Genomic DNA, 24,146 nt, shown 5'->3' on the forward strand with positions numbered 1-24,146 from the left:
TGTTGTACAGTATAAAAAGCAGTTAGCAAGTTCTGGAAAGCTTTTGTAAGAGACGAGGCACAACAGTAAATAACAGTATTATCAGCATTAAAATGAAGTTGTGCATTTTGGACATTTTTGTCTAAATCATTTATATAAATAGTGAATAAGAGAGGACCAAGTACAGAGCCTTGGGGCACACCATTAAGGACAGACAATTTAACAGACATAAGCCCATCAAATTGAGTGCACTGAGTTCTATCAGACAGATAGTTAGCAAACCATGCAACTGCATGCTCCGAAAGACCTACACTCAACAATCTCTGCCTTAGTATAGCATGATCAACTGTATCAAAAGCCAGTTGACAATGGTATTATCCTCCATTGGAGGTCAGCTGTCCTCTTTTCAATAGGCAGTTTGTATAAAGACCGCCAACAACCTTTTGGGGATGCACCTGTACCCAACACGGCAGGTAGCCTAGTGGTGAGAGTGTTGGACTTGTAACCGAAAGCTTGCAAGATCAAATCCCTGAGCTGACAAGGTAAAAATGTTTCGCTCTGAACAAGGCAGTTAACCCACTGTTCCTAGGCCATCATTGAAAATAAGAATTTGTTCTTAACTGACTTGCCTAGTTAAATAAAGGTAAAAAAATAAATAAAAAAGCACACCCACCCACCTTGTCGATTTTACCCCTTCCAGGGAAGAAGCATGGGACACTTTTACACAAATTTTGTACATGGCCTTCTATCCCACTACCTTGAACCCCCCCAGGTCTGGGGTATTGAATGAAAGCATCATCCCCACGTCCTCCTCGAATGACCCCGCCGCAGCACTAACAATTAGTGCAGGGAACACATAATCCAGACCCTCCTTCCACCGATCAGAATTGGAAGTGTCAATCACATACTGCAGATGAAGTACTGGCAAGGAATCACAGACCTCATCAACAACCTTCCTCAGTAGGCGAGATGTTGTAAAAAAGAGGCTCTTCAAAAAGCCACATCCCTGGTGGCGTGACGGCCTTACGGGACTTGACAAGAACTCTCCAAGCCTGCATAACAGACTCATAAGATGGAGTCAGACTAGACAAAGGATCCCCGCTCTTTCTCCCAGCTCCTCCAACGATCTGCTCCTGCTCCGCATCAGATGACCCAGCTTAGTACACCCCACACGTAACAAGCATGAATGTAGGCTGGCTGAACCCAGAGCATGGGACTGGGTGGCAGTGTTGTAAAAAAGAGGCTCTTCAAAAAGCCACATCCCTGGTGGCGTGCAGGCCTTATGGGACTTGACAAGAAATCTCCAAGCCTGCATAACAGACTCATAAGATGGAGTCAGACCAGACAAAATCACCCCCCTCCATCTTTAAGAGAAAAATGTGCTTGTCTAAGCCCAAACAGCCCGCTCTCCTCATCAATGTGTAGGCTGTGTCGACCCAGCTAGAACAGTCACTGTACAACAGTCTCTGGGCTGCTTGAAGCCGGAAAGCCATGATCCTGGAAGAAATGTCCACCAGACCTTGCCCACCCTCGTGCAGTGGCAGGTACAGGGCTGCAGCTTTGATCCAGTGTTGTCCAGACCAGAAGAAATTGACAAGGGTCCTCTGAAGCTCTTGTAATCAGACACCGGGGGGTGGCTGTAAAATCATTAATCTGTGCCACAGGGTAGAGGCAGCAAGATTATTAGCTACCAGTACCCTTCTCCTATAAGACAGCTGGGGTAGCACCCATTTCCATCTTGATAGTCTGGCACACACTTTCTCCACTACACCCGCCCAGTTTTTTTTTCTGAAATACATCAGAGCCTAGAAAAAAAACAAAGTCTTCATCCCATCTCTGCCCCACTGAAGCCCCCCTGGTAACTGTGGAGCGGACCCCAACTGAAACCCCCCTGGTAACCGTGGAGCGGACCCTATCTGAAGCTGACCTGCCCACAGCGATTCACTCTTTTCCCAATTGACTCTAGCTGAGGAGGCCCCCTCATACACCTTTAAAGCGTTTGCGAGAACCTTAACATCTTCACCCCCTGTAATAAAAACTGTCACATCATCTGCATACGCAGACAGTGCTATCGTGGGACCCTTCATTACTCCTAGGACAGAGAAACCAGTAAGCCTCGCTCTTAAAAAACAAAGCATTGGTTCAATTGCCAGACAATATAACTGTCCTGAAATTGGGCATCCCTGCCTGATACTCCTTTGGACGGGGATGGGGCACCTCAAACCACCCCCCACCTTCACCATACACGAGGCCCCAGCATACAGTAAACTCATCCAAGACAGAAAAACATCCCCAAACCCAAAGGCTTTATTGTCTTGAACAAGTACTGGTGGTCCACACGGTCAAAAGCCTTCTCCTGATCCAAAGAAAGTAAACCCACATTCACATCAGACAGTTTACAAATGTCTAAAACATCTCTTATTAGAAACAAGTTATCAACAACAGAATGGCCAGGTACACAGTAGGACTGGTCCTTGTGGACTAACAGCCCCAGATACTCTTTCAACCTGTTTGAGAGACATTTAAATACAATTTATATTCTGCGCACAGCAATGCAACAGGTCAGCAATTTTTTATAAGAGCCAAATCCCCCTTTTTCAGGGCAACAATGAAAGCACAGCATGTTGATAGGATACAGGAAGAGAACCCTCATGAAAGGATTCACACACCACTTCATAAAAATCCTCCCCAATAGACCCCCAAAAGTGCTTATAGAACTCAGATGGTAAACCATCGATGCCAAGGGCTCGGCCTGATGAGAGCTGCATAACTGCGGTGGACAGCTCCTGCAGAGTAAAGTCAGAGTCCAAAGCAACTCTCCGCTCTGGTCCCAATTGAGAAAGAGCGTGTAACAACTGTTCAGTACACAAAGAATCACAATCCTCCGCCTTATAGAGGGCAAAGTAAAAATTCACGGCATGTTGGCGCATTTCACTGTCATCCGTGGTCACCTTCCCATCAGGGAGACGAAGGCAGACCATCTGTTTACGTTGCAATGTCGACTGTCCTAGGTTAGGAGCATCCATATCCTTGAGGGCAGCAAAACGAGACCTAATCAAGGCACCCTTCACTCTTTCATGTAAAAACGACCTCAGTTCATGTCTCTTGTCCTGTATGTTCATTAGTCCGGGATCATTCTGAGTGAGCAACTTCAATTCAATAGATTTGATGTCCTGTTCAAGGGCCCTGATAGTCTCTTTAATTTCAATACGAGACAGAGCCGTATACTGTTGACAAAACAATCAATCGTATTTGGGCCTTCCCAACCTCCCACCATTTTTTTTATTTTTTTTATTTAACCTTTATTTAACCAGGTAGGCAAATTGAGAACACGTTCTCATTTACAATTGCGACCTGGCCAAGATAAAGCAAAGCAGTTCGACACATACAACAACACATAGTTACACATGGAGTAAAAACAAACATATAGTCAATAATACAGTGAAAAAATAAGTCTACAGTATATACAATGTGAGCAAGTGAGGTGAGATAAGGGGGGTGAAGGCAAACAGATATATGTATAAATAAATAAAAATATAAAAAGGCCATGGAGGCGAAGTGAGTACAACACAGCAAGTAAAATAAAAACTAAAAAAAACACTGGAATGGTTGGTTTGCATTGGAAGAAAGTGCAAAGTAGAGACAGAAATAATGGGGTGCAAAGGAGCAAAATAAATTAATAAATAAATACAGTAGGTAAAGAGGTAGTTGTTTGGGCTAAATTGTAGATGGGTTATGTACAGGTGCAGTAATCTATGAGCTGCTCTGACAGCTGGTGCTTAAAGCTAGTGAGGGAGATAGGTGTTTCCAGTTTCAGAGATTTTTGTAGTTCGTTCCAGTCATTGGCAGCAGAGAACTGGAAGGAGAGGCGTCCAAAGGAAGAATTGGTTTTGGGGGTGACTAGAGAGATATACCTGCTGGAGCGCGTGCTACGGGTAGGTGCTGCTATGGTGACCAGCGAGCTGAGATAAGGGGGGACTTTACCTAGCAGGGTCTTGTAGATGACCTGGAACCAATGGGTTTGGCGACGAGTATGAAGCGAGGGCCAGCCAACGAGAGTGTACAGGTCGCAGTGGTGGGTAGTATATGGGGCTTTGGTGACAAAACGGATGGCACTGTGATAGACTGCATCCAATTTATTGAGTAGGGTTTTGGAGGCTATTTTGTAAATGACATCACCGAAGTCGAGGATTGGTAGGATGGTCAGTTTTACAAGGGTATGTTTGGCAGCATGAGTAAAGGATGCTTTGTTGCGGAATAGGAAGCCAATTCTAGATTTGACTTTGGATTGGAGATGTTTGATGTGGGTCTGGAAGGAGAGTTTACAGTCTAACCAGACACCTAGGTATTTGTAGTTGTCCACATATTCTAAGTCAGAGCCGTCCAAAGTAGTGATGTTGGACAGGCGGGCCGGAGCAGGCAGCGATCGGTTGAAGAGCATGCATTTGGTTTTACTTGTATTTAAGAGCAGTTGGAGGCCACGGAAGGAGAGTTGTATGGCATTGAAGCTCGCCTGGAGGGTTGTTAACACAGTGTCAAAAGAAGGGCCAGAAGTATACAGAATAGTGTCGTCTGCGTAGAGGTGGATCAGAGAATCACCAGCAGCAAGAGCGACATCATTGATGTAAACAGAGAAGAGAGTCGGTCCAAGAATTGAACCCTGTGGCACCCCCATAGAGACTGCCAGAGGCCCGGACAACAGACCCTCCGATTTGACACACTGAACTCTATCAGAGAAGTAGTTGGTGAACCAGGCGAGGCAATCATTAGAGAAACCAAGGCTGTCGAGTCTGCCAATGAGGATGTGGTGATTGACAGAGTCAAAAGCCTTGGCCAGGTCAATGAATACGGCTGCACAGTATTGTTTCCTATCGATGGCGGTTACGATATCGTTTATGACCTTGAGCGTGGCTGAGGTGCACCCATGACCAGCTCTGAAACCAGATTGCATAGCGGAGAAGGTGTGGTGTGATTCGAAATGGTCGGTAATCTGTTTGTTGACTTGGCTTTCGAAGACCTTAGAAAGGCAGGGTAGGATAGATATAGGTCTGTAGCAGTTAGGGTCAAGGGTGTCCCCCCCTTTGAAGAGGGGGATAACCGCAGCTGCTTTCCAATCTTTGGGTATCTCAGACGACACGAAAGAGAGGTTGAAGAGGCTAGTAATAGGGGTGGCAACAATTTCAGCAGATAGTTTTAGAAAGAAAGGGTCCAGATTATCTAGCCCGGCTGATTTGTAAGGGTCCAGATTTTGCAGCTCATTAAGAACATCAGCTGACTGTATTTGGGAGAAAGAGAAATGGGGAAGGCTTGGGCGAGTAGCAGAGGGGAGGGCAGTGCTGTTGTCCCGGGTAGGGGTAGCCAGGTGGAAAGCATGGCCAGCCGTAGAAAAATGCTTATTGAAATTCTCAATTATAGTGGATTTGTCGGTGGTGACAGTGTTTCCTATCTTCAGGGCGGTTGGAAGCTGGGAGGAGGTGTTCTTATTCTCCATGGACTTTACGGTGTCCCAGAACTTTTTTGAATTTGTGTTGCAGGAAGCAAATTTCTGCTTGAAAAAGCTAGCCTTGGCTGTTCTAACTGCCTGTGTATATTGGTTTCTGGCTTCCCTGAAAAGTTGCATATCACGGGGGCTGTTCGATGCTAATGCAGAACGCCATAGGATGTTTTTCTGTTGGTTAAGGGCAGTCAGGTCAGGAGAGAACCAAGGGCTATATCTGTTCCTGGTTCTACATTTCTTGAATGGGGCATGCTTATTCAAGATGGTGAGGAAGGCATTTTTAAAAAATGACCAGGCATCCTCTACTGACGGGATGAGATCAATATCCTTCCAGGATACCCCGGCCAGGTCAATTAGGAAGGCCTGCTCGCTGAAGTGTTTCAGGGAGCGTTTGACAGTGATGAGTGGAGGTCGTTTGACCGCTGACCCATTATGGATGCAGGCAATGAGGCAGTGATCGCTGAGATCTTGGTTAAAAACAGCAGAGGTGTATTTGGAGGGCAAGTTTGTTAGGATGATATCTATGAGGGTACCCGTGTTTACGGAATTAGGGTGGTACCTGGTAGGTTCATTAATAATTTGTGTGAGATTGAGGGCATCAAGCTTAGATTGTAGGGTGGCTGGGGTGTTGAGCATGTTCAAATTTAGGTCACCTAGCAGCACGAGCTCTGAAGATAGATGGGGGGCAATCAGTTCACATATAGTGTCCAGAGCACAGCTGGGGGCAGAGGGTGGTCTATAGCAGGCGGCAACGGTGAGAGACTTGTTTTTAGAGAGGTGGATTTTTAAAAGTAGAAGTTCAAATTGTTTGGGAACAGACCTGGATAGTATAACAGAACTCTGCAGGCAGTCTTTGCAGTAGATTGCAACACCGCCCCCTTTGGCCGTTCTATCTTGTCTGAAAATATTGTAATTGGGGATAAAAATGTCTGAATTTTTGGTGGTCTTTCTAAGCCAGGATTCAGACACGGCTAAAACATCCGGGTTGGTAGAGTGTGCTAAAGCAGTGAACAGAACAAACTTAGGGAGGAGGCTCCTAATGTTAACATGCATGAAGCCAAGGCTATTACGGTTACAGAAGTCATCAAAAGAGAGCGCCTGGGGAATAGGAGTGGAGCCAGGTACTGCAGGGCCTGGATTCACCTCTACATCACCAGAGGAACAGAGGAGAAGTAGGATAATGGTACGGCTAAAAGCTATGAGAATTGGTCGCCTAGAGCTACCAGAGCAGAGAGTAAAAGGAAGTTTCTGGGGGCGATAAAATAGTTTAAAGGAATAATGTACAGACAAAGGTATGGTAGGATGTGAATACAGTGGAGGTAAACCTAGGTATTGAGTGATGATGAGAGAGATCTTGTCTCTAGAAACATCATTGAAACCAGGTGATGTCATCGCATATGTGGGTGGTGGAACTGCAGGGTTGGATATGGTATAGAGAGCAGGGCTAGAATCTCTACAGTGAAATAAGCCAATAAACACTAACCAGAACAGCAATGGACAAGGCATATTTACATTAAGGAGAGGCAAGCTTAATCAAGTGATAAATAAGGGTCCAGTGAGTAGAGGTTGGTTGGGGTCGTGGCGATCCAGACAGCTGGCCGGGTATATGGCTATCGGTAGCAGCATAGGATGGAGGTCTGTTTGTAGATACCTCGTGCGTTTCCGTCGGTAGGTTCCGTGTAGTGGGGTTTTGTTCAGATAGCAGCCGATAAGACAGCTAACGATTAGCGGGCCTCAGATGAGCGTTCAGGTAACGCCGGGACGGAGGTGCCGGTTGGATAAATCCCTCGGGCAGATAACGTCGGCAGTCAGTCGTGAAGGCCCGGTGGGGTTCCGTATCTGCAGCAGCAACAAAGAAGCGGGTCCGGATGGTGATGGAACTCCTCAGCTGGCTAGCTCCAGCATGATTTGAGTTAGCTCCGGGGTCGACGTAAGCCAATAGTCACACGGTATGCAGCTAGCTAGCTGCGAAATCAAGGTGCACGTGTCCAGAGGCTGCGGTTGGAATCCGGGGAAACTGAGAGAAAAAAAGTCCCGGAATGCTCCGGTCCGAGTCGCGTTGCACAAAAGTGCCGGTAGATTATCGAGCTAGAGGAATAGCTGATGACCGCAAAAACGTGGGCAGCTGAAACACCAACGCTAGCCAGCAAACCGGCTAATTTCGGGGCAGCTACAGATTAGCTTCTGGCTAGCTATCGGAGTAGCTTCTGGATTAGCTTTCAGGCTAGCTTCTGAATTAGCCCCTGGCTATCTTCCACGATGGATTTTCAGATTGAGGTAAATAGTACTTATTGTAATTGGTGAAGCGGGTTGCAGGAAAGCTTTTGCAGGAAAGCTTTTGTAGTTGAGTTCTTGGATAATAAAATAAATAAAAGATATGTGAAGAAAAGGTGTAAATATATATATATACAGGACACGACACGACAACACGGAAAAATACGTCTGACCTGCTAAGCCACCTTGGTTTGGTTTGAATTTATGTCCATTGTCTCAAGGACTCAAAATTCCCTTTGATAACCCTCCATTTTCCCCAAAACAACAAAACCTTTCACAAAACATGACATCATGTAACAATTTAACATTAAAATACCAGTAAGGTGATGACCTTCGTGGACAGGATAAGTGAATATCAACAGTAACAATATGATGATCAGAGAAACCCACAGGAGTGATGTCACACCTTCCTACCATACTACAGTAGTGCTCAGATACAGACAACCTGTCTAACCTTGCTGCACTGACACAACCTTCATTAACTTTTAGCCATGTGTACTGCCTAACTTTTACATTCCTTACTCTCCACACATCAGAAAGCTCAAACTCAGTTAATAAACCAGACAGACAAGTTGCTGACCGCAGGTGAGGTTCTTCAGCAGTGTGATCCACTGTACAGTTCCAGTCCCCCCCTAAAACCATACACCCCTCTTGGTCACACTGTCTTAAGGTTTCCTTTATTTTATCAAATACAGCAATACACTCTGTACCCTCATTAGGAGCATAAACATAAAAATAAATAAAAAAAATAAAAAACATAACATCCGCCTTGACCAATAAAACCCGACCCTTGACAATCTCTGTTGTAGATATCACAGTCACCCCTAAGCCTGAGGAAAACAAGATTGCCACCCCAGCACTGAAATTAGTACCATGACTGAGTATATCCCATCACATACCCCAGTCAACCTCATTAGCCTCATCACTATGTATCTCCTGTAGAAAAACTATATTAAGCCTTTTCTGTTTTATTACTTCTAATACCCAAGCCCTCTTATTCCTGTCCCTTCCCCCATTAATATTGACAGAACCTACGCTTAGTACCTCCATATAAAAAAGAGAAAGGAAAAGCAGAAGAAACCACAGAGAAACCAAAGAGGAAAAGACACCCTATGAGGCATAATCATCATCATTGTTTTAATTTTCTCTTAAAACCTCACTAGGGTATGTGGGACGGTAGCGTCCCACCTCGTCAACAGCCAGTGAAACTGCAGGGCGCCAAATTCAAAACAACAGAAATCCCATAATTAAAATTCCTCAAAAATATAAGTATTTTACACCATTTTAAAGATACACTTGTTGTAAATCCAGCCACAGTGTCCAATTTCAAAAGGGGTTTACGACGAAAGCACACCAAACGATTATGTTAGGTCAGAGCCAAGTCACAGAAAAACACAGCCATTTTTTCAGCCAAAGAGAGGAGTCACAAAAAGCAGAAATAGAGATACAATTAATCACTAACCTTTGATGATCAGATGACACTCATAGGACTTCATGTTACACAATACATGTATATTTTGTTCGGTAAAGTTCATATTTATATCCAAAAATCTCAGTTTACATTGGCGCGTTATGTTCAATAGTTCCAAAACATCCGGTGATTTTGCAGAGCCACATCAATTTACAGAAATACTCATAATAAACATTGCTAAAAGATACAACTGTTACGCATGGGGTTTTAGATCCACTTCTCCTTAATGCAACCGCTGTGTCAGATTTAAAAAAAACTTAACGGAAAAAGCACACCATGCAATAATCTGAGTACAGCGCTCAGAGCCCAAACAACCCAAACAGATATCCGCCATGTTGTGTAGTCAACAGAAGTCGGAAATAGCATTATAAATATTCACTTACCTTTGATGACCTTCATCAGAATGCACTCCCAGGAATCCCAGTTCCACAAGAAATGTTTGTTTTGTTCGATAATGTCCATCATTTATGTCCAAATACCTCCTTTTTGTTAGCGCGTTTAGCCCAGTAATCAAAATTCATGAGGCGCGATCACTAGGTGCAGACGAAAAGTCCAAAAGTTCCATTACAGTCCGTAGAATCATGTCAAACGATGTATAGAATCAATCTTTAGGATGTTTTTAACATAAATCTTCAATAATGTTCCAACCGGATAATTCCTTTGTCTTCAGAAATGCAATGGAACGCAAGATAACTATCACGTGAACGCGCATGTTCAGCTCGTGGCTCTCTGGCAGACCTCTGACTCAATCCCCTCTCATTCGCCCCCACTTCACAGTAGAAGCATTAAACATGGTTCTAAAGACTGTTGACATCTAGTGGAAGCCTTAGGAAGTGCAATATGACCCCATAGACACTGTGTATTCGATAGGCAAAGAGTTGAAAAACTACAAACCTCAGATTTCCCACTTCCTGGTTGGATTTTTCTCCGGTTTTTGCCTGCCATATGAGTTCTGTTATACTCACATACATCATTAAAACAGTTTTAGAAACTTCAGAGCGTTTTGTATCCAAATCTACTAATTATATGCATATTCTAGCTTTATGGCTGAGTAGCAGGCAGTTTAATTTGGGCACGCTTTCATCCAAAATTCCCAATGCTGCCCCCTACTCTAGAGACCTGACCACATTTTCCAATACCTTTTGCTGCTGTGACAGCAGTAACAAATTTCCTCAAGCGAAAATGCTTCTTATCACTCAGCTGGTCTAACCCCACCGTCTTCTGTAACATCACAGCTGACCCCACAAACTTATCAACATCAAATAAATCTTCCAATTTGACAGATTTCCCTAAAGTCTGATCCAGGAACCCATTTACCTCCACTAGACTGTAAATGTAGTCTTCATCAGCTGCTATCATATCAGGAGAGATATCCATATCATTCTCCTGATCCTCCTCAGCTGAGGCCACAGACCCCTGACTCCCCTCTACCACATCCCTCTCAACACTCCCCACTTGCACCCCATCACTCGTACCAGGCATCTCCTCCACTACCTGAGAGACTAGCCCCACCTGAACCCCCTCACCTACTCCATTACTCATAGTGGGCATCTCCTCCACTACCTGGGAGATTAGCCCCACCTGAACCCCCTTACCTACTCCATTACTCATAGTGGGCATCTCCTCCACTACCTGGGAGATTAGCCCCACCTGAACCCCCTCACCTACTCCATTACTCATAGTGGGCATCTCCTCCACTACCTGGGAGATTAGCTCCACATGAACCCCCTCCTGTACTCCATTACTCATAGTGGGCATCTCCTCCACTACCTGGGAGATTAGCCCCACCTGAACCCCCTCCTGTACCCCATTACTCATAGTGGGCATCTCCTCCACTACCTGGGAGATTAGCTCCACATGAACCCCCTCCTGTACTCCATTACTCATAGTGGGCATCTCCTCCACTACCTGGGAGATTAGCCCCACCTGAACCCCCTTACCTACTCCATTACTCATAGTGGGCATCTCCTCCACTACCTGGGAGATTAGCCCCACCTGAACCCCCTCCTGTACTCCATTACTCATAGTGGGCATCTCCTCCACTACCTGGGAGATTAGCTCCACATGAACCCCCTCCTGTACTCCATTACTCATAGTGGGCATCTCCTCCACTACCTGGGAGATTAGCCCCACCTGAACCCCCTCCTGTACCCCATTACTCATAGTGGGCATCTCCTCCACTACCTGGGAGATTAGCTCCACATGAACCCCCTCCTGTACTCCATTACTCATAGTGGGCAACTCCTCCACTACCTGGGAGATTAGCTCCAGATGAACCCCCTCCTGTACCACAGCACTCGTACTGGGCAACTCCTCACCAGTCTGAGGAACTGGCTCTTCAGATCCATCCTTACCTTCTGCAACAATATTTTTCTGCTGCATAACATTTCCCTCTGGTACAAGTTGCAACTCTGTGCCCTCAACACGGACAACTTGTTCCTCAGCAACAGGTGCTTGTGGCTGCTCAACCACTGTCGGCCCACCTCTCCCTACATCAGTGGGCCCAGGCGTTACGATGACCACCTGCGCCCCTCCCTCTGCCTTCTCCCTTTTCGGGCAAGCATGTCGCTTATGGCCAACATCACCACACTCAAAACACCGTTGACTACCCGTACTAGCATAAGCCATATACAGTCTATTGTCATACTTGACTTTAAACGATAACTCTAAAGTCTGTTCCGGTGAGTCCAAAAACATAAATACCTGTCGCCGAAACGACATAACCTGTTTCAACGCCGGGTGTTTGCAACCCAACGGAACAACCTTAATTGAAATTGCAAACTTCCCAAACGGCAATAACTCGCGCTCCAATAGCTCATTGGGAATAAACGGCGGTATATTTGAAATCGTTACCCTTTTTGACGGAGAAAAAAACGGTGTAACTTGAATAAACATTCCTTTAAGAAGTACGCCATGCTCAACCATACGATCAACAAGACGCTCTTCTTTAAGAAAAACCACCACCGCTTTATTCATCTGTGACGCATAAGCAACATTCTCATATCCTACCTTCTCTCCTACGGCGACCAGAAACTCCTCCACAGTGACAGTAGCTTCAGTAACACACCTAAAGCCGTGCCGCAGTGACAGGGACGGCGTCCCTATGTGGGTCGCCATCCCCGCCAAAGCCAGGGTAATTTCGACACGAAAAACAATATACTTAATTCTACCACAACTAAATAGAAATAATGATAACCTTAATCATGCAGAGGAAGAAAGAAAAAAGATACCACCAAGAAAAGGAAACCTAAAAGAAACACCAGGATATCTAACTCTACACAGCACTCACTCATACAATTCCCAGCATGCACCAAACACTCCCAGCATGCAGAGAGAGAGAGAGACAGAAAGAGAGAGAACAGCCTCTCTCCAGTCCCACTGTCTGAGTCCCACTGTAGGGAACAGTCTGTCTGGGTTCCCAGTTAGAGTGGGAATATATTTTTTGACAAGGAGCCTCCTCTCTCTCTCCTAACAGCGTTCTGCAAATGCAGCAGTGGATGACAGTGAGAGTATCTTTACTGAGCTGATCCGCTCCATGGAGGAAAGGCGCTCTGAGGTGAAGGAGCTGATCAGAGCCCAGGAGAAGGCTGAAGTGAGTCGAGCTGAAGGTCTACTGGAGCAACTGGAACAGGAGATAGTTGAGCTGAAGAGGAGAGATGCTGAGCTGGAGCAACTCTCACACACAGAGGATCACATCCATTTCCTTCAGGTGACTATACTGCCTTGTTAGGCCTATACATGATATGAATATGAAGTTACAGTGATGTAAATCTCTCTCTCTCTCTCTCTGTCCAGAGTTATCAATCTCTCTCAAGTCCCAGTGTATCTTCAGACTTGCCCAGCATCATTGTCTGTCCTCTTCAGTACTTTGGAGATGTGAATAAGTCAGTGTCTGAGCTGAGAGTGAAAGTAGAAGACCTCCTTAAAGGAGAATGGACCAAGATCTCCACTACAGGTGGGTTGGAAATACTAAATCTGCGAGGTATACAGGTGGCCCAAATCTGATCTTTTTCCCAATGATTTGTCTTTTGACCAATCAGATCAGATCGTTTGCCAATAATTGTCCAAAAGATCGGAATTGGGCTGCCTGTGTTAATGAAGCCCTTTATTTAAATACAAAATCTCTTACCTTTCTTAACTATTGAATGAACTATTTCTGTCATATTACTGCTGCTCATGAACCAAATTTCCCTTTGGTGACAATTAAAGTTTGATGGATTGATTATAATAACATCAACTTATTCTTATTGAAGGTCCTACAGCTATCAAATACAGCATTAAATTGTCATCCTGTGTCCTCCTGTCTCTCTGTCTCTCTCTAGGGATAGCAGGTCATAACAACCACAGCTCCCAGATGAAAGCTGCTCTGCAGCAAGACGACCCCATGGAGGACAAGGACAGGGGTCAGGAGGTCAAACGCCGCCCAAGCAGCGAGTTCCCTGTTGGAAACCTGGTCGATATTGACAACACTCCGGTCGCCAAATCACTGCATGGAGACAGTGAGAGAGAAAGGGATGGAGAAAGGGAGAAAAAGAGGGGTGGAGGGAGGGAAGTTGAAATGGATGGCGCAAGGGTAGGAGAGAGAGATGGAACAACTGAAAGAGAGATGGAGGGGGTGAGGGAAGAAGCGATGGATATAGGGTGGGAAAGCGAGAAGGATGGAACGAGAGAAGGAGTGAGGGATGAGGAGGAGAATAGGTCGTGCTGCTCTCTCTCTGAGCTGAAGAAAGTCCCTCAGTGTCACGTGGAGCTGGAGCCGCTGTCCTTCAGCAGAACTAACAACGTTCTCATAGATGTAAGACTCTCTGGCATCGCTCTGTCTGGTCAGAATAACTGGGGTGTCTTTGTTTGTGATTATGGAGAGAATGAGGAGGAGGAGGTAGAGTGAGATAGTTAAAACAGTCTAGCTCAATGAAAAAGATAGTTTTTAAAGCGACAGAGTGAACTGGATCTTTACACCAGAAAATGTATGTTGAAATCATTGCTGTCTCTCACAGATCATTCATGTCTCTGTCTACCTCCCTATTCAGGTGAATGAGTTCAACCATAAAGGGTCATTAAAACCTCATTCTGGACATCATGTGTGGCACAGTGACTTTGTTAAGATGCCCTGCTCACCAGAAAGCCTCATCAAGACTGGATGGGTGTGTTCATTGATTCATTAATTTACTGTTTAATTTATACATTACTGGTCGATTGATTGGCTTATTGAATGTTTGGTTGATTGGTTAATTGATTGATTGGTTTGTTGGCTGAATTATTGATTTGTTAGTTGGTTGAGTGGTAAGGTAGTTGATTGGTTAGTTGGTTGATTGGTCAGTTGTTTGAATGGTTAGTTGGTTGATTGGTAAGGTAGTTGATTGGTTAGTTGGTTGATTGGTCAGTTGCTTGATTGGTTAGTTGGTTGATTGATTGACTTTCCCAGGTAACCAGCTCTGAGCGAAGTCGGTGGGAGGTGGTCTCTAAACAGCTGGAGAGTCTGGCCAAGAAGACCACTGCATCAGTGGGTGACGTAGAGGTACGACACACACACACACCTCCATTATCCTAACATTTCCTAACATGCCTCATGTTAACCTGGGTTTGGGGTAAGAGTTAAGGTAGGGGTTAGCATGTTTGACTGTTTAACTATCATCTACATGTTTCTCTCCACTTAGAAAGCCATAAAGAAATACAACCCAAAGTATGAAGATCAATGGTCCTTCGATGCCCTGCATACCTTTGTTCAGGTCAGTTACCACTTCACTGTGAAGGAACTCTCTCTAATGGTGTTGTTATGTAGAATTAAGCAATAAGGCATGAGAACCTGGGAGGCCCGACACGGAGCGGAGGGCCGGAGAAACAGCCCTTAGGAGGGTGTTATTCCTAATAATTCCCGGGTTCGAGGGCCTTATTGCTTTTGTAAAACGGTTACCAACAAAGACGAATGACATGTTTTCATTGAAAAAGTTATTTTAATAAGTAAATTAGTTTTATTTCATTTTTCCACCAGACATTTTAGTCCAGGCAAAATCCAGTTTTTAGTTCTGAGATTCTGAAGTTGCTAACCAAACAAGCTGGTCGTCCAATCCAAATGTTCTAAGCAAACAGGTTGCCATGAAGGCTAGCTACTTCTCCTTTGCTAGCTAACCAACTAAGGCCGAGATTCAATCAGATATTTTGGCGTGTCAGAGGTGGAACTGGGTTGAAGTCATCAAATTGGTGAGCAACTGCTCTTGTGGTCATTGTCACACCCATCTTACTCGCATTCAGAACGAGAAAGTGTAGTCTGTATAGAAACAATTACGCTCAAACTGAAAAATCATTCAACAAAATGTTTTGGATTTCTATTATCCTAATTGAGGTGTAGATTACATCTCACATATTCCAGTGTTCCAACTTGTAAACAAGGCTGCATGGGATTGCAACCTGATCTCAGTGTATTTCGTAGTATTCTGTAGGTAAATCCAAGACACTCCATTTAGTATGATATGTTACGTTTCGTATGGTATGTATTAATTTGTGGATGTCCTTCACCCATTTTGTAGCAAATCAAATTTTATTTGTCACATGCGCCAAATACAACAGGTGTAAACCGTAAAATGCTTACTTACAAGCCCTTAACAAATAATGCAGTTTCAAGAAAAATAAGGGTTAAGAAAATATTGACTAAATAAACTAAAGTAAAAAAATAAAAGTGCACCAATAAAATAACAATACCGAGGCTATATACAGGGAGTACCGGTCCCGAGTCAATGTGCGGGGATATAGGTTAGTTGAGGTAATTGAGGTAATAATGTACATGTTGGTAGGGGTAATGCAAACAGTGAGTAGCAGCAGCGTAAAAAGGGGGGGGTCAATGCAAATAGTCCGGGTAGACATTTGATTAGTTGTTATGCAGTCTTATGGCTTTGGGGTGGAAGCTGCTAAGAAGCATTTTGGTCTGAGACTTGGCGCCCAGTACCGCTTGCCATGCGGTAGCAGAGAGAACAGTCTATGACTTGGGTGGCTGGAGTCTTTGACAATTTTTAGGGCCTTCCTCTGACACCACCTGGTACGGAGGTCCTGGATGGCAGGAAGCTTTACCCAAGTAATGTACTGGGCCATACGCACTACCCTCTGTAGCGCCTTGCAGTCGGAGGACGAGCAGTTGCCATACCAGGTGGTGATGCAACCAGTCAGGATGCTCTCGATGGTGCAGCTCTGGAACTTTTTGAGGATCTGAGGGCCCATGCCAAATCTTTTCAGTCTCCTGAGGGGGAATAAGTGTTGTCGTACCCTTTTCACGACTGTCGTGGTGTATATGGACCATGATAGTTTGTTGGTGATGTGGACATCAAGGAACTTGAAGCTCTCACCCTGCTCCACTACAGCCCCGTCGATGAGAATGGGGACGTGCTCGGCCCTCATTTTCCTGCAGTCCACGATCATCTCTTTTGTCTTGATCACGTTGTGGGAGAGGTTGTTGTCCTGGCACCACATGGCCAGGTCTCTGACCTACTCCTTATAGGCTGTCTCATCATTGTCGTGATTAGGCCTACCACCGTTGTGTCGTCGGCAAACTTAATGATGGCGTTGGAGTTGTGCTTGGCCACGCAGTCATGGGTGAACAGGGAGTACAGGAGGGGACTGAGCATGCACCCCTGAGGGGCCCCCGGGTTGAGGATCAGAGGGGCAGATGTGTTGTTGCCTACTCTTACCACCTGGGGGCGGCCCGTCAGGAAGTCCAGGATCAAGTTGCAGAGCGAGGTGTTAAGTCCCAGGGTCCTTAGCTCAGTGATGAGCTTTGAGGGCACTATGGTTTTGAACACTGAGCTGTAGTCAATGAATACTAATATAATACTGTATGTTACAAATTACAATTCGTATTAAATTTGACAAATTCTCTAAACGTACAATATATTATGAATTTTCTAAACATATGATATGTTACGAATTCTAGCTAGGTGGCTAGGTGTTGTTAGCTAGCTCGCTAACGTTAGCTAGGCTAGGGGTTACGGTTAAGTTTAGGAGTTAGGTGAAGGGTTAGCTAAAGTGCTAAAGTTGTCCGTAATGAGATTTGAACTCGCAACCTTTGGGTTGCTAGACGTTCTCATTATACGCACACCCATCCACCCTGACCAACCACCCTACTTTCGTTTTTGTAACATAACATATCATACTAAATGGTTGACTCCAATTTACATACAGAATAATACGAAATGCTCTTCACTTAATGCGACTTCATGCAGCCATTGTTGTCACGTTCCTGACCTATTTCTGTTAGTTTGTTATGTGTGTTAGTTGGTCAGGACGTGAGGTTGGGTGGGCATTCTATGTTTTCTGTTTCTGTGTTGGTTTTGGGTTGCCTGGTATGGCTCTTAATTAGAGGCAGGTGTTTGACGTTCCTCTAATTAAGAGTCATATTTAGGTAGGCGTTGTCACAGTGTTCGTTGTGGGTGATTGTCTTCCGTGTCTGTGTCTGTACACCATGCGGGACTGTTTACGGTTTGTTCGATTTGTGTAGCCTATGTTTCCTATTCGTGCGTTCTTCTTGTTTTATGTAAGTTCGTCGTCTAGGTCTGTCTACACCGTTTGTTGTTTTGTTAGTTTAGTCAAGTTCGTGTTTTCTTTAATAAATTATGTGTTCAAACTCCACTGCGCCTTGGTTCGATCACTACTCCTCCTTTTCGGTAGAAGAGGAGGAGGACCGCCGTTACAATTGTCAGTGTCCTTTTTAGGTATAATGCCAGAAACCACTTGTACATTAGACAGCGCTAACGCAGTTCCACCTCCGACACTGTCAAAATAACCATTATGCGGATGTCGGCTAAAGTGGATCTGATTGAATAGAGTGCTAAAGCTAACACACAATCACATCAAGCCGCTGAAATGACAGCCAACTATGTCCATTTTCATTTGTTTTACGTTTCTATTGGCAGTTATTTTGATATATCCATTATAATGATGCTGATAAATGAGTTGGCCTGGCTCAGAGAAGCTGAGTCGTCATGTTCATTCTCTCTATGACACAGTGGAGATCGCTAAACGATACTACTTTGTTGCACAAGTTGGAGAGGCAGGCAGCAAGGTTAAGACAAACCACAGCTGTTGCAAACAAAATGCTAGTAGCATGGGACTATAATGTCTTGACACTTTTTTCCATGGGAGATTAAGTTTATAAATTGCCTGGCTGGGCTGTGGGACAGTGGATGCACATTGATATTTCAAATGGAACAGGCATTACTCGGGGATTGGGGTGAATAACTCCCTGCAATCAACAAATCAGCATCCAGGACCAAAACAACCCCGTTACAATGATATATTCTCCTTTCCCTCTCCTCTAGAAAGCACCTAAAGAAGAGAACTACTACACGTCTGTTTTTCCTAAGATAGCAGAGCTGGCCTCCAACCTGCCTCACAATATCAAGAAGGTAACAACATAGGAACTGAATGATGTACTATGGTACAGAGGTAGTGTACTATGTAGGGTACAGAGGTAGTGTACTATGTAGGGCACAGAGATAGTGTACTATGTAGGGTACAGAGGTAGTGTACTATGTAGGTTACAGATTGTAGAGGTACTGGATGTGTGTTCTCTAGTCTGTTAAATGTGTGTGTGTGTGTGTGTGTGTGTGTGTGTGTGTGTGTGTGTGTGTGTGTGTGTGTGTGTGTGTGTGTGTGTGTGTGTGTGTGTGTGTGTGTGTGTGTGTGTGTGTGTGTGTAGGCTATCCCTCTGCTCCAGAAGGGCCAGACTCAGTCCATCACGTTGTCCCAGATTCAGATAGCTTGTCTGCTGGCCAACGCCTTCTACTGCACCTTCCCCCACCGCAACTCCCCCAACCCCAGAGCAGAGTACCATAACTACCCCACCATCAACTTTAACAGGTCAGAACACACACAACAAACTCCACTGAGGACCCACACACAGAGACAAACATGAAGTATTCCAACTTCAACAGATGATAACATGTGACCACTCTATCTCTCTGTGTTGTCAGTCTGTTTGAAAAGTGGTCTGAGAGGAAGAGAGAGAAGCTGAGAGCCCTCCTTCATTACTTCCACACTGTCACAGACCCAGGTACGTTACTACCACACACTACTATAGTCACTATAATGACTGGAATACAAGTAGTGTACTGTAGGGTACAGAATGAGTGTATTATGTAGGTTACAGGAACCTATGATGAGTGTCGATGAGGAATACCCTCTGATAATAGTTGCTGTGGGAACCAGGCTTACCTGTCTGAACTTTGACCCTTGTTGTTGCCATGACAGCAACCAGGCCCTGTGGACTGGTGACCTTTGAGAGGCGCTACATCAGAGACATGCCCAACTGGAGGAGGTACACACACACAGACACACACACACACACACTCACACACACACACATACAGACACACAAAGACACACAGACAAACATAATAAGTCCCCTCTTGTCTTTCTCTGTGTGTCAGTTGTAAGGAGACTGTTCCTAAACTCCACGTCTCCTCAGTAGGCTTCATAGAGGAACAGGGAGCAGGGATGTTACAGGTTGGTGACATCTACTGGCTTGTGTGTGTGTGTGTAATGCTGTATGTGTGTGTATTTGTGAATTTGTGAGTGTGTAACACTAAGTGTGTGAATTTGTGAGTGTGTAACACTAAGTGTGTGTGTTGCAGGTGGACTTTGCCTGTAACATGATAGGAGGTGGAGTGTTGGGCTCAGGTCTGGTTCAGGAGGAGATTCTCTTCCTGATGAACCCTGAACTCATCGTATCTCGACTCTTCACTGAGAAACTAGGAGACAATGAGTGTCTCTTCATCACAGGTGTGTGTGTGTGTGTGTGTGTGTGTGTGTGTGTGTGTGTGTGTGTGTGTGTGTGTGTGTGTGTGTGTGTGTGTGTGTGTGTGTGTGTGTGTGTGTGTGTGTGTGTGTGTGTGTGTGAGATCACAGGTTTTATCATCTCTCCTCCCTTTCCCTCCGTCACATTTTCTCTCTCTCTCTCTGTAGGTTCTCAACAGTTCAGTCAGTACAGTGGCTACAGCGACACTTTTAAGTGGGTAGGGCCTCACAGAGACGACTTTGAGAGGTGAACACACACACTCACTCACACACACTAACACACACACACACTCACACACACACTCACACTCACACACTAAAGTCCCTGATTGCTCTGCCTGTGTTTGCAGGGATGAGTGGCAGAGGCTACACAGGCAGATTGTGGCCATGGATGCTCTCCACTTCAGACACCAGAGAGAACAGTACAACATGAAACAGGTCACCAGGGAACTCAACAAGGTGAGAGACAACCCTCCTCTCCTGTAGGGGCCAGATTACAGCTGATTAGTAGAATCTGATGTCGGTGGTCTCCTGTAATATCCTCCCTCAGGCGTATTGTGGCTTTAAGGCAGATGACAACACTTACCCAGACTTCCTTCCTGACATCGCCACGGGCAACTGGGGCTGCGGAGCCTTCAATGGAGACCCCAAACTTAAAGGTACCCCTAACTGTTAACCCCTTACTCAAAGGTACCCCTAACTGTTAACCCCTTACTTAAAGGTACCCCTAACGGTTAATCCCTTACTCAAAGGTACCCCTAACTGTTAACCCCATACTTAAAGGTACCCCTAACTGTTAACCCCTTACTCAAAGGTACCCCTAACTGTTAACCCCTTACTCAAAGGTACCCCTAACTGTTAACCCCTTACTCAAAGGTACCCCTAACTGTTAACCCCTTACTCAAAGGTACCCCTAACTGTTAACCCCTTACTCAAAGGTACCCCTAACTGTTAACCCCTTACTCAAAGGTACCCCTAACTGTTAACCCCTTACTTAAAGGTACCCCTAACTGTTAACCCCTTACTCAAAGGTACCCCTAACTGTTAACCGCTAACCCTTGACCCTTAAATTAAAGGTACCCCTAACTGTTAACCCTGGCTCCTAACCCGCCAAACAATAACCCAACTCTACTCACAGAGACCCACTCTGAAAATTCACACAAAATGACTCTGTGATCTGATTGGTTGATTTTCCCCTCCCAGCTCTGATCCAGCTGATGGCTGCAGCCAGGGCCCATAGGGGTGTGGCCTTCTTCACATTCAAGAACTTCAGCATGGAGAGAGAGCTGCAGAACATGCACCACCTACTGGTCACACACAGAACTACAGTGGGTGAGTTAGTACACACAACTACAGTGGGTGAGTTAGTACACACAGAACTACGGTGGGTGAGTTAGTACACACAGAACTACAGTGGGTGAGTTAGTACACACAGAACTACAGTGGGTGAGTTAGTACACACAGAACTACAGTGGGTGAGTTAGTACACACAGAACTACAGTGGGTGAGTTAGTACACACAGAACTACAGTGGGTGAGTTAGTACACACAGAACTACAGTGGGTGAGTTAGTACACAAAGAGCTACAGTGGGGGAGTTAGTACACACAGAACTACAGTGGGGGAGTTAGTACACACAGAACTACAGTGGGGGAGTTAGTACACACAGAACTACAGTGGGTGAGTTAGTACACACAGAACTACAGTGGGTGAGTTAGTACACACAGAACTACAGTGGGTGAGTTAGTACACACAGAACTACAGTGGGTGAGTTAGTACACACAGAACTACAGTGGGTGAGTTAGTACACACAGAACTACAGTGGGTGAGTTAGTACACACAGAACTACAGTGGGTGAGTTAGTACACACAGAACTACAGTGGGGGAGTTAGTACACACAGAGCTAAAGTGGGGGAGTTAGTACACACAGAACTACAGTGGGTGAGTTAGTACACACAGAACTGCAATGGGTGAGTTAGTACACACAGAACTACAGTGGGTGAGTTAGTACACACAGAACTACAGTGGGTGAGTTAGTACACACAGAACTACAGTGGGTGAGTTAGTACACACAGAACTACAGTGGGTGAGTTAGTACACACAGAACTACAGTGGGTGAGTTAGTACACACAGAACTACAGTGGGTGAGTTAGTACACACAGAACTACAGTGGGTGAGTTAGTACACACAGAACTACAGTGGGTGAGTTAGTACACACAGAACTACAGTGGGTGAGTTAGTACACACAGAACTACAGTGGGTGAGTTAGTACACACAGAACTACAGTGGGTGAGTTAGTACACACAGAACTACAGTGGGTGAGTTAGTACACACAGAACTACAGTGGGTGAGTTAGTACACACAGAACTACAGTGGGTGAGTTAGTACACACAGAACTACAGTGGGTGAGTTAGTACACACAGAACTACAGTGGGTGAGTTAGTACACACAGAACTACAGTGGGTGAGTTTATCCTCCTAGTGGCCATGTAAATCAAGTTTGATTTATTCCTCTCCCCTGTCTCAGGTGAGCTGTATGAGTTGCTGGATGACTACTGTGCTGTGATACAATCGTCTCATACAAACTTGGACCTGTTTGATTGGATCAGGAATACCATGAAACACATGAGTCAGCCTTGAGGACCCATCTCCATACTTTAAAGGAGCTTCCTTCCCTTGTCTCCTTTCCTTTTTTCACATTATTGAGATGCACCCCAGAGAGAGTGGCTCTATGAATGATCTGTGGATAGAAACATGGTACAATTCCAAGTAATGGTTGATTATGAATGTGCTTGTCTTTTCAATAGTTACACTGTTCCTAAATCAAACTGATATATTCGTAACTACTGCATACTGAACTATTTAGAAAACTACTAAATGTGATGATAAAACGAAGCTAATGAAATGATGTCAGCAAAATCAGGGGTCCTGCTTTTTGATTTCTCCCTTGATGATAGCCAACAACTTAACCAAACACTGGAAACTATGCACATTACAGGAGGTTGGTGGCACCTTAATTTGGGAGAACGGGCTTGTGGTAATGGCTAGAGAGGAATCAGTGGATTGGTATCAAATACATCAAACATATGGTTTCTATGTGTTTGATGGCATTCCAATTTCTCCTTTCCGGACATTATTATGAGCAGTTCTCCTCTGCTGTGATGCACATGAAGTGTACTGTAAAATACTCTAGAATTATTATTATATTTAAATGATTAATGAATTCCTCTTCATAATCCAGTAATAAATTCCTCTTTATAATCCAGTTTTTATTTTGTGGCTGTTTTTAGCACCATAGCTTTTTTGAGCAGTGTGACTGTTTTCAACATTTTAGCTGACATATATCAATCAATCAATCAATTTTATTTTATATAGCCCTTCGTACATCAGATAATATCTCGAAGTGCTGTACAGAAACCCAGCCTAAAACCCCAAACAGCTAGAATGCAGGTGTAGAAGCACGGTGGCTAGGAAAAACTCCCTAGAAAGGCCAAAACCTAGGAAGAAACCTAGAGAGGAACCAGGCTATGAGGGGTGGCCAGTCCTCTTCTGGCTGTGCCGGGTGGAGATTATAACAGAACTATGCCAAGATGTTCAAAAATGTTCATAAGTGACAAGCATGGTCAAATAATAATCATGAATAATCTTCAGTAATTTTCATATACACACACTTAAAACAAGGACTTGTTGTGAGTCCATGTGGGCCACCATATTTATGCACCTCTACTATTGTCACTCTAACGGTGTAACCAAGGACAGATTGTTTAACCAATCAGCATTACGATGACCACCTGACCCATACAGAGTGTGTCTGGAAATGATGACTGTACTGTTAGCTTTGGCTGAGACAGACAGACGCTAGGCTGGCTGTTGTGTTTAGTTCTGTTGCAGAACCATTATTCTGTACTATAACCCCATTTTCAATACACATTTTCAGAGGCATATACCTGTATATAATATAGTACAGTACATATATACATTTACATAATCTGCCACTAAACTAGGTTGTTGTTGATCAACCCGATTTTCAGCTATTGGAACATTTAGTGACATGAGTAGATTTTTTTTAAGGAGATGGCTGGATCAAATCAAATCAAATCAAATTTGACAACTACTACCTTATACACACAAGTGTAAAGGGATAAA

General features: G+C 44.6%; 1 protein-coding gene across 1 annotated transcript in view; it reads left to right on the forward strand.

Annotated features, from left to right (window-relative positions):
- The window catches only part of LOC129818202 (poly(ADP-ribose) glycohydrolase-like), a 29,561-nt gene extending 6,296 nt beyond the window's left edge, over positions 1–23,265 (forward strand). Inside the window, exons 3-19 of the mRNA XM_055873913.1 lie at positions 12,697–12,930; positions 13,017–13,176; positions 13,544–14,016; positions 14,252–14,365; positions 14,647–14,739; positions 14,879–14,950; positions 18,527–18,613; positions 18,907–19,067; positions 19,181–19,260; positions 19,458–19,524; positions 19,637–19,712; positions 19,841–19,988; positions 20,172–20,250; positions 20,354–20,462; positions 20,554–20,662; positions 21,207–21,335; positions 22,528–23,265. Coding sequence (XP_055729888.1) covers positions 12,697–12,930; positions 13,017–13,176; positions 13,544–14,016; positions 14,252–14,365; positions 14,647–14,739; positions 14,879–14,950; positions 18,527–18,613; positions 18,907–19,067; positions 19,181–19,260; positions 19,458–19,524; positions 19,637–19,712; positions 19,841–19,988; positions 20,172–20,250; positions 20,354–20,462; positions 20,554–20,662; positions 21,207–21,335; positions 22,528–22,640 — 2,304 coding nt within the window. The 3' untranslated portion in view covers positions 22,641–23,265. The remainder of the gene's footprint in view (positions 1–12,696; positions 12,931–13,016; positions 13,177–13,543; positions 14,017–14,251; positions 14,366–14,646; positions 14,740–14,878; positions 14,951–18,526; positions 18,614–18,906; positions 19,068–19,180; positions 19,261–19,457; positions 19,525–19,636; positions 19,713–19,840; positions 19,989–20,171; positions 20,251–20,353; positions 20,463–20,553; positions 20,663–21,206; positions 21,336–22,527) is intronic.
- Positions 23,266–24,146: the final 881 nt, after the last annotated feature.

The sequence above is a fragment of the Salvelinus fontinalis genome, chromosome 21 (genome assembly GCF_029448725.1).
Source record: "Salvelinus fontinalis isolate EN_2023a chromosome 21, ASM2944872v1, whole genome shotgun sequence".
Classification (NCBI taxonomy): domain Eukaryota; kingdom Metazoa; phylum Chordata; class Actinopteri; order Salmoniformes; family Salmonidae; genus Salvelinus; species Salvelinus fontinalis.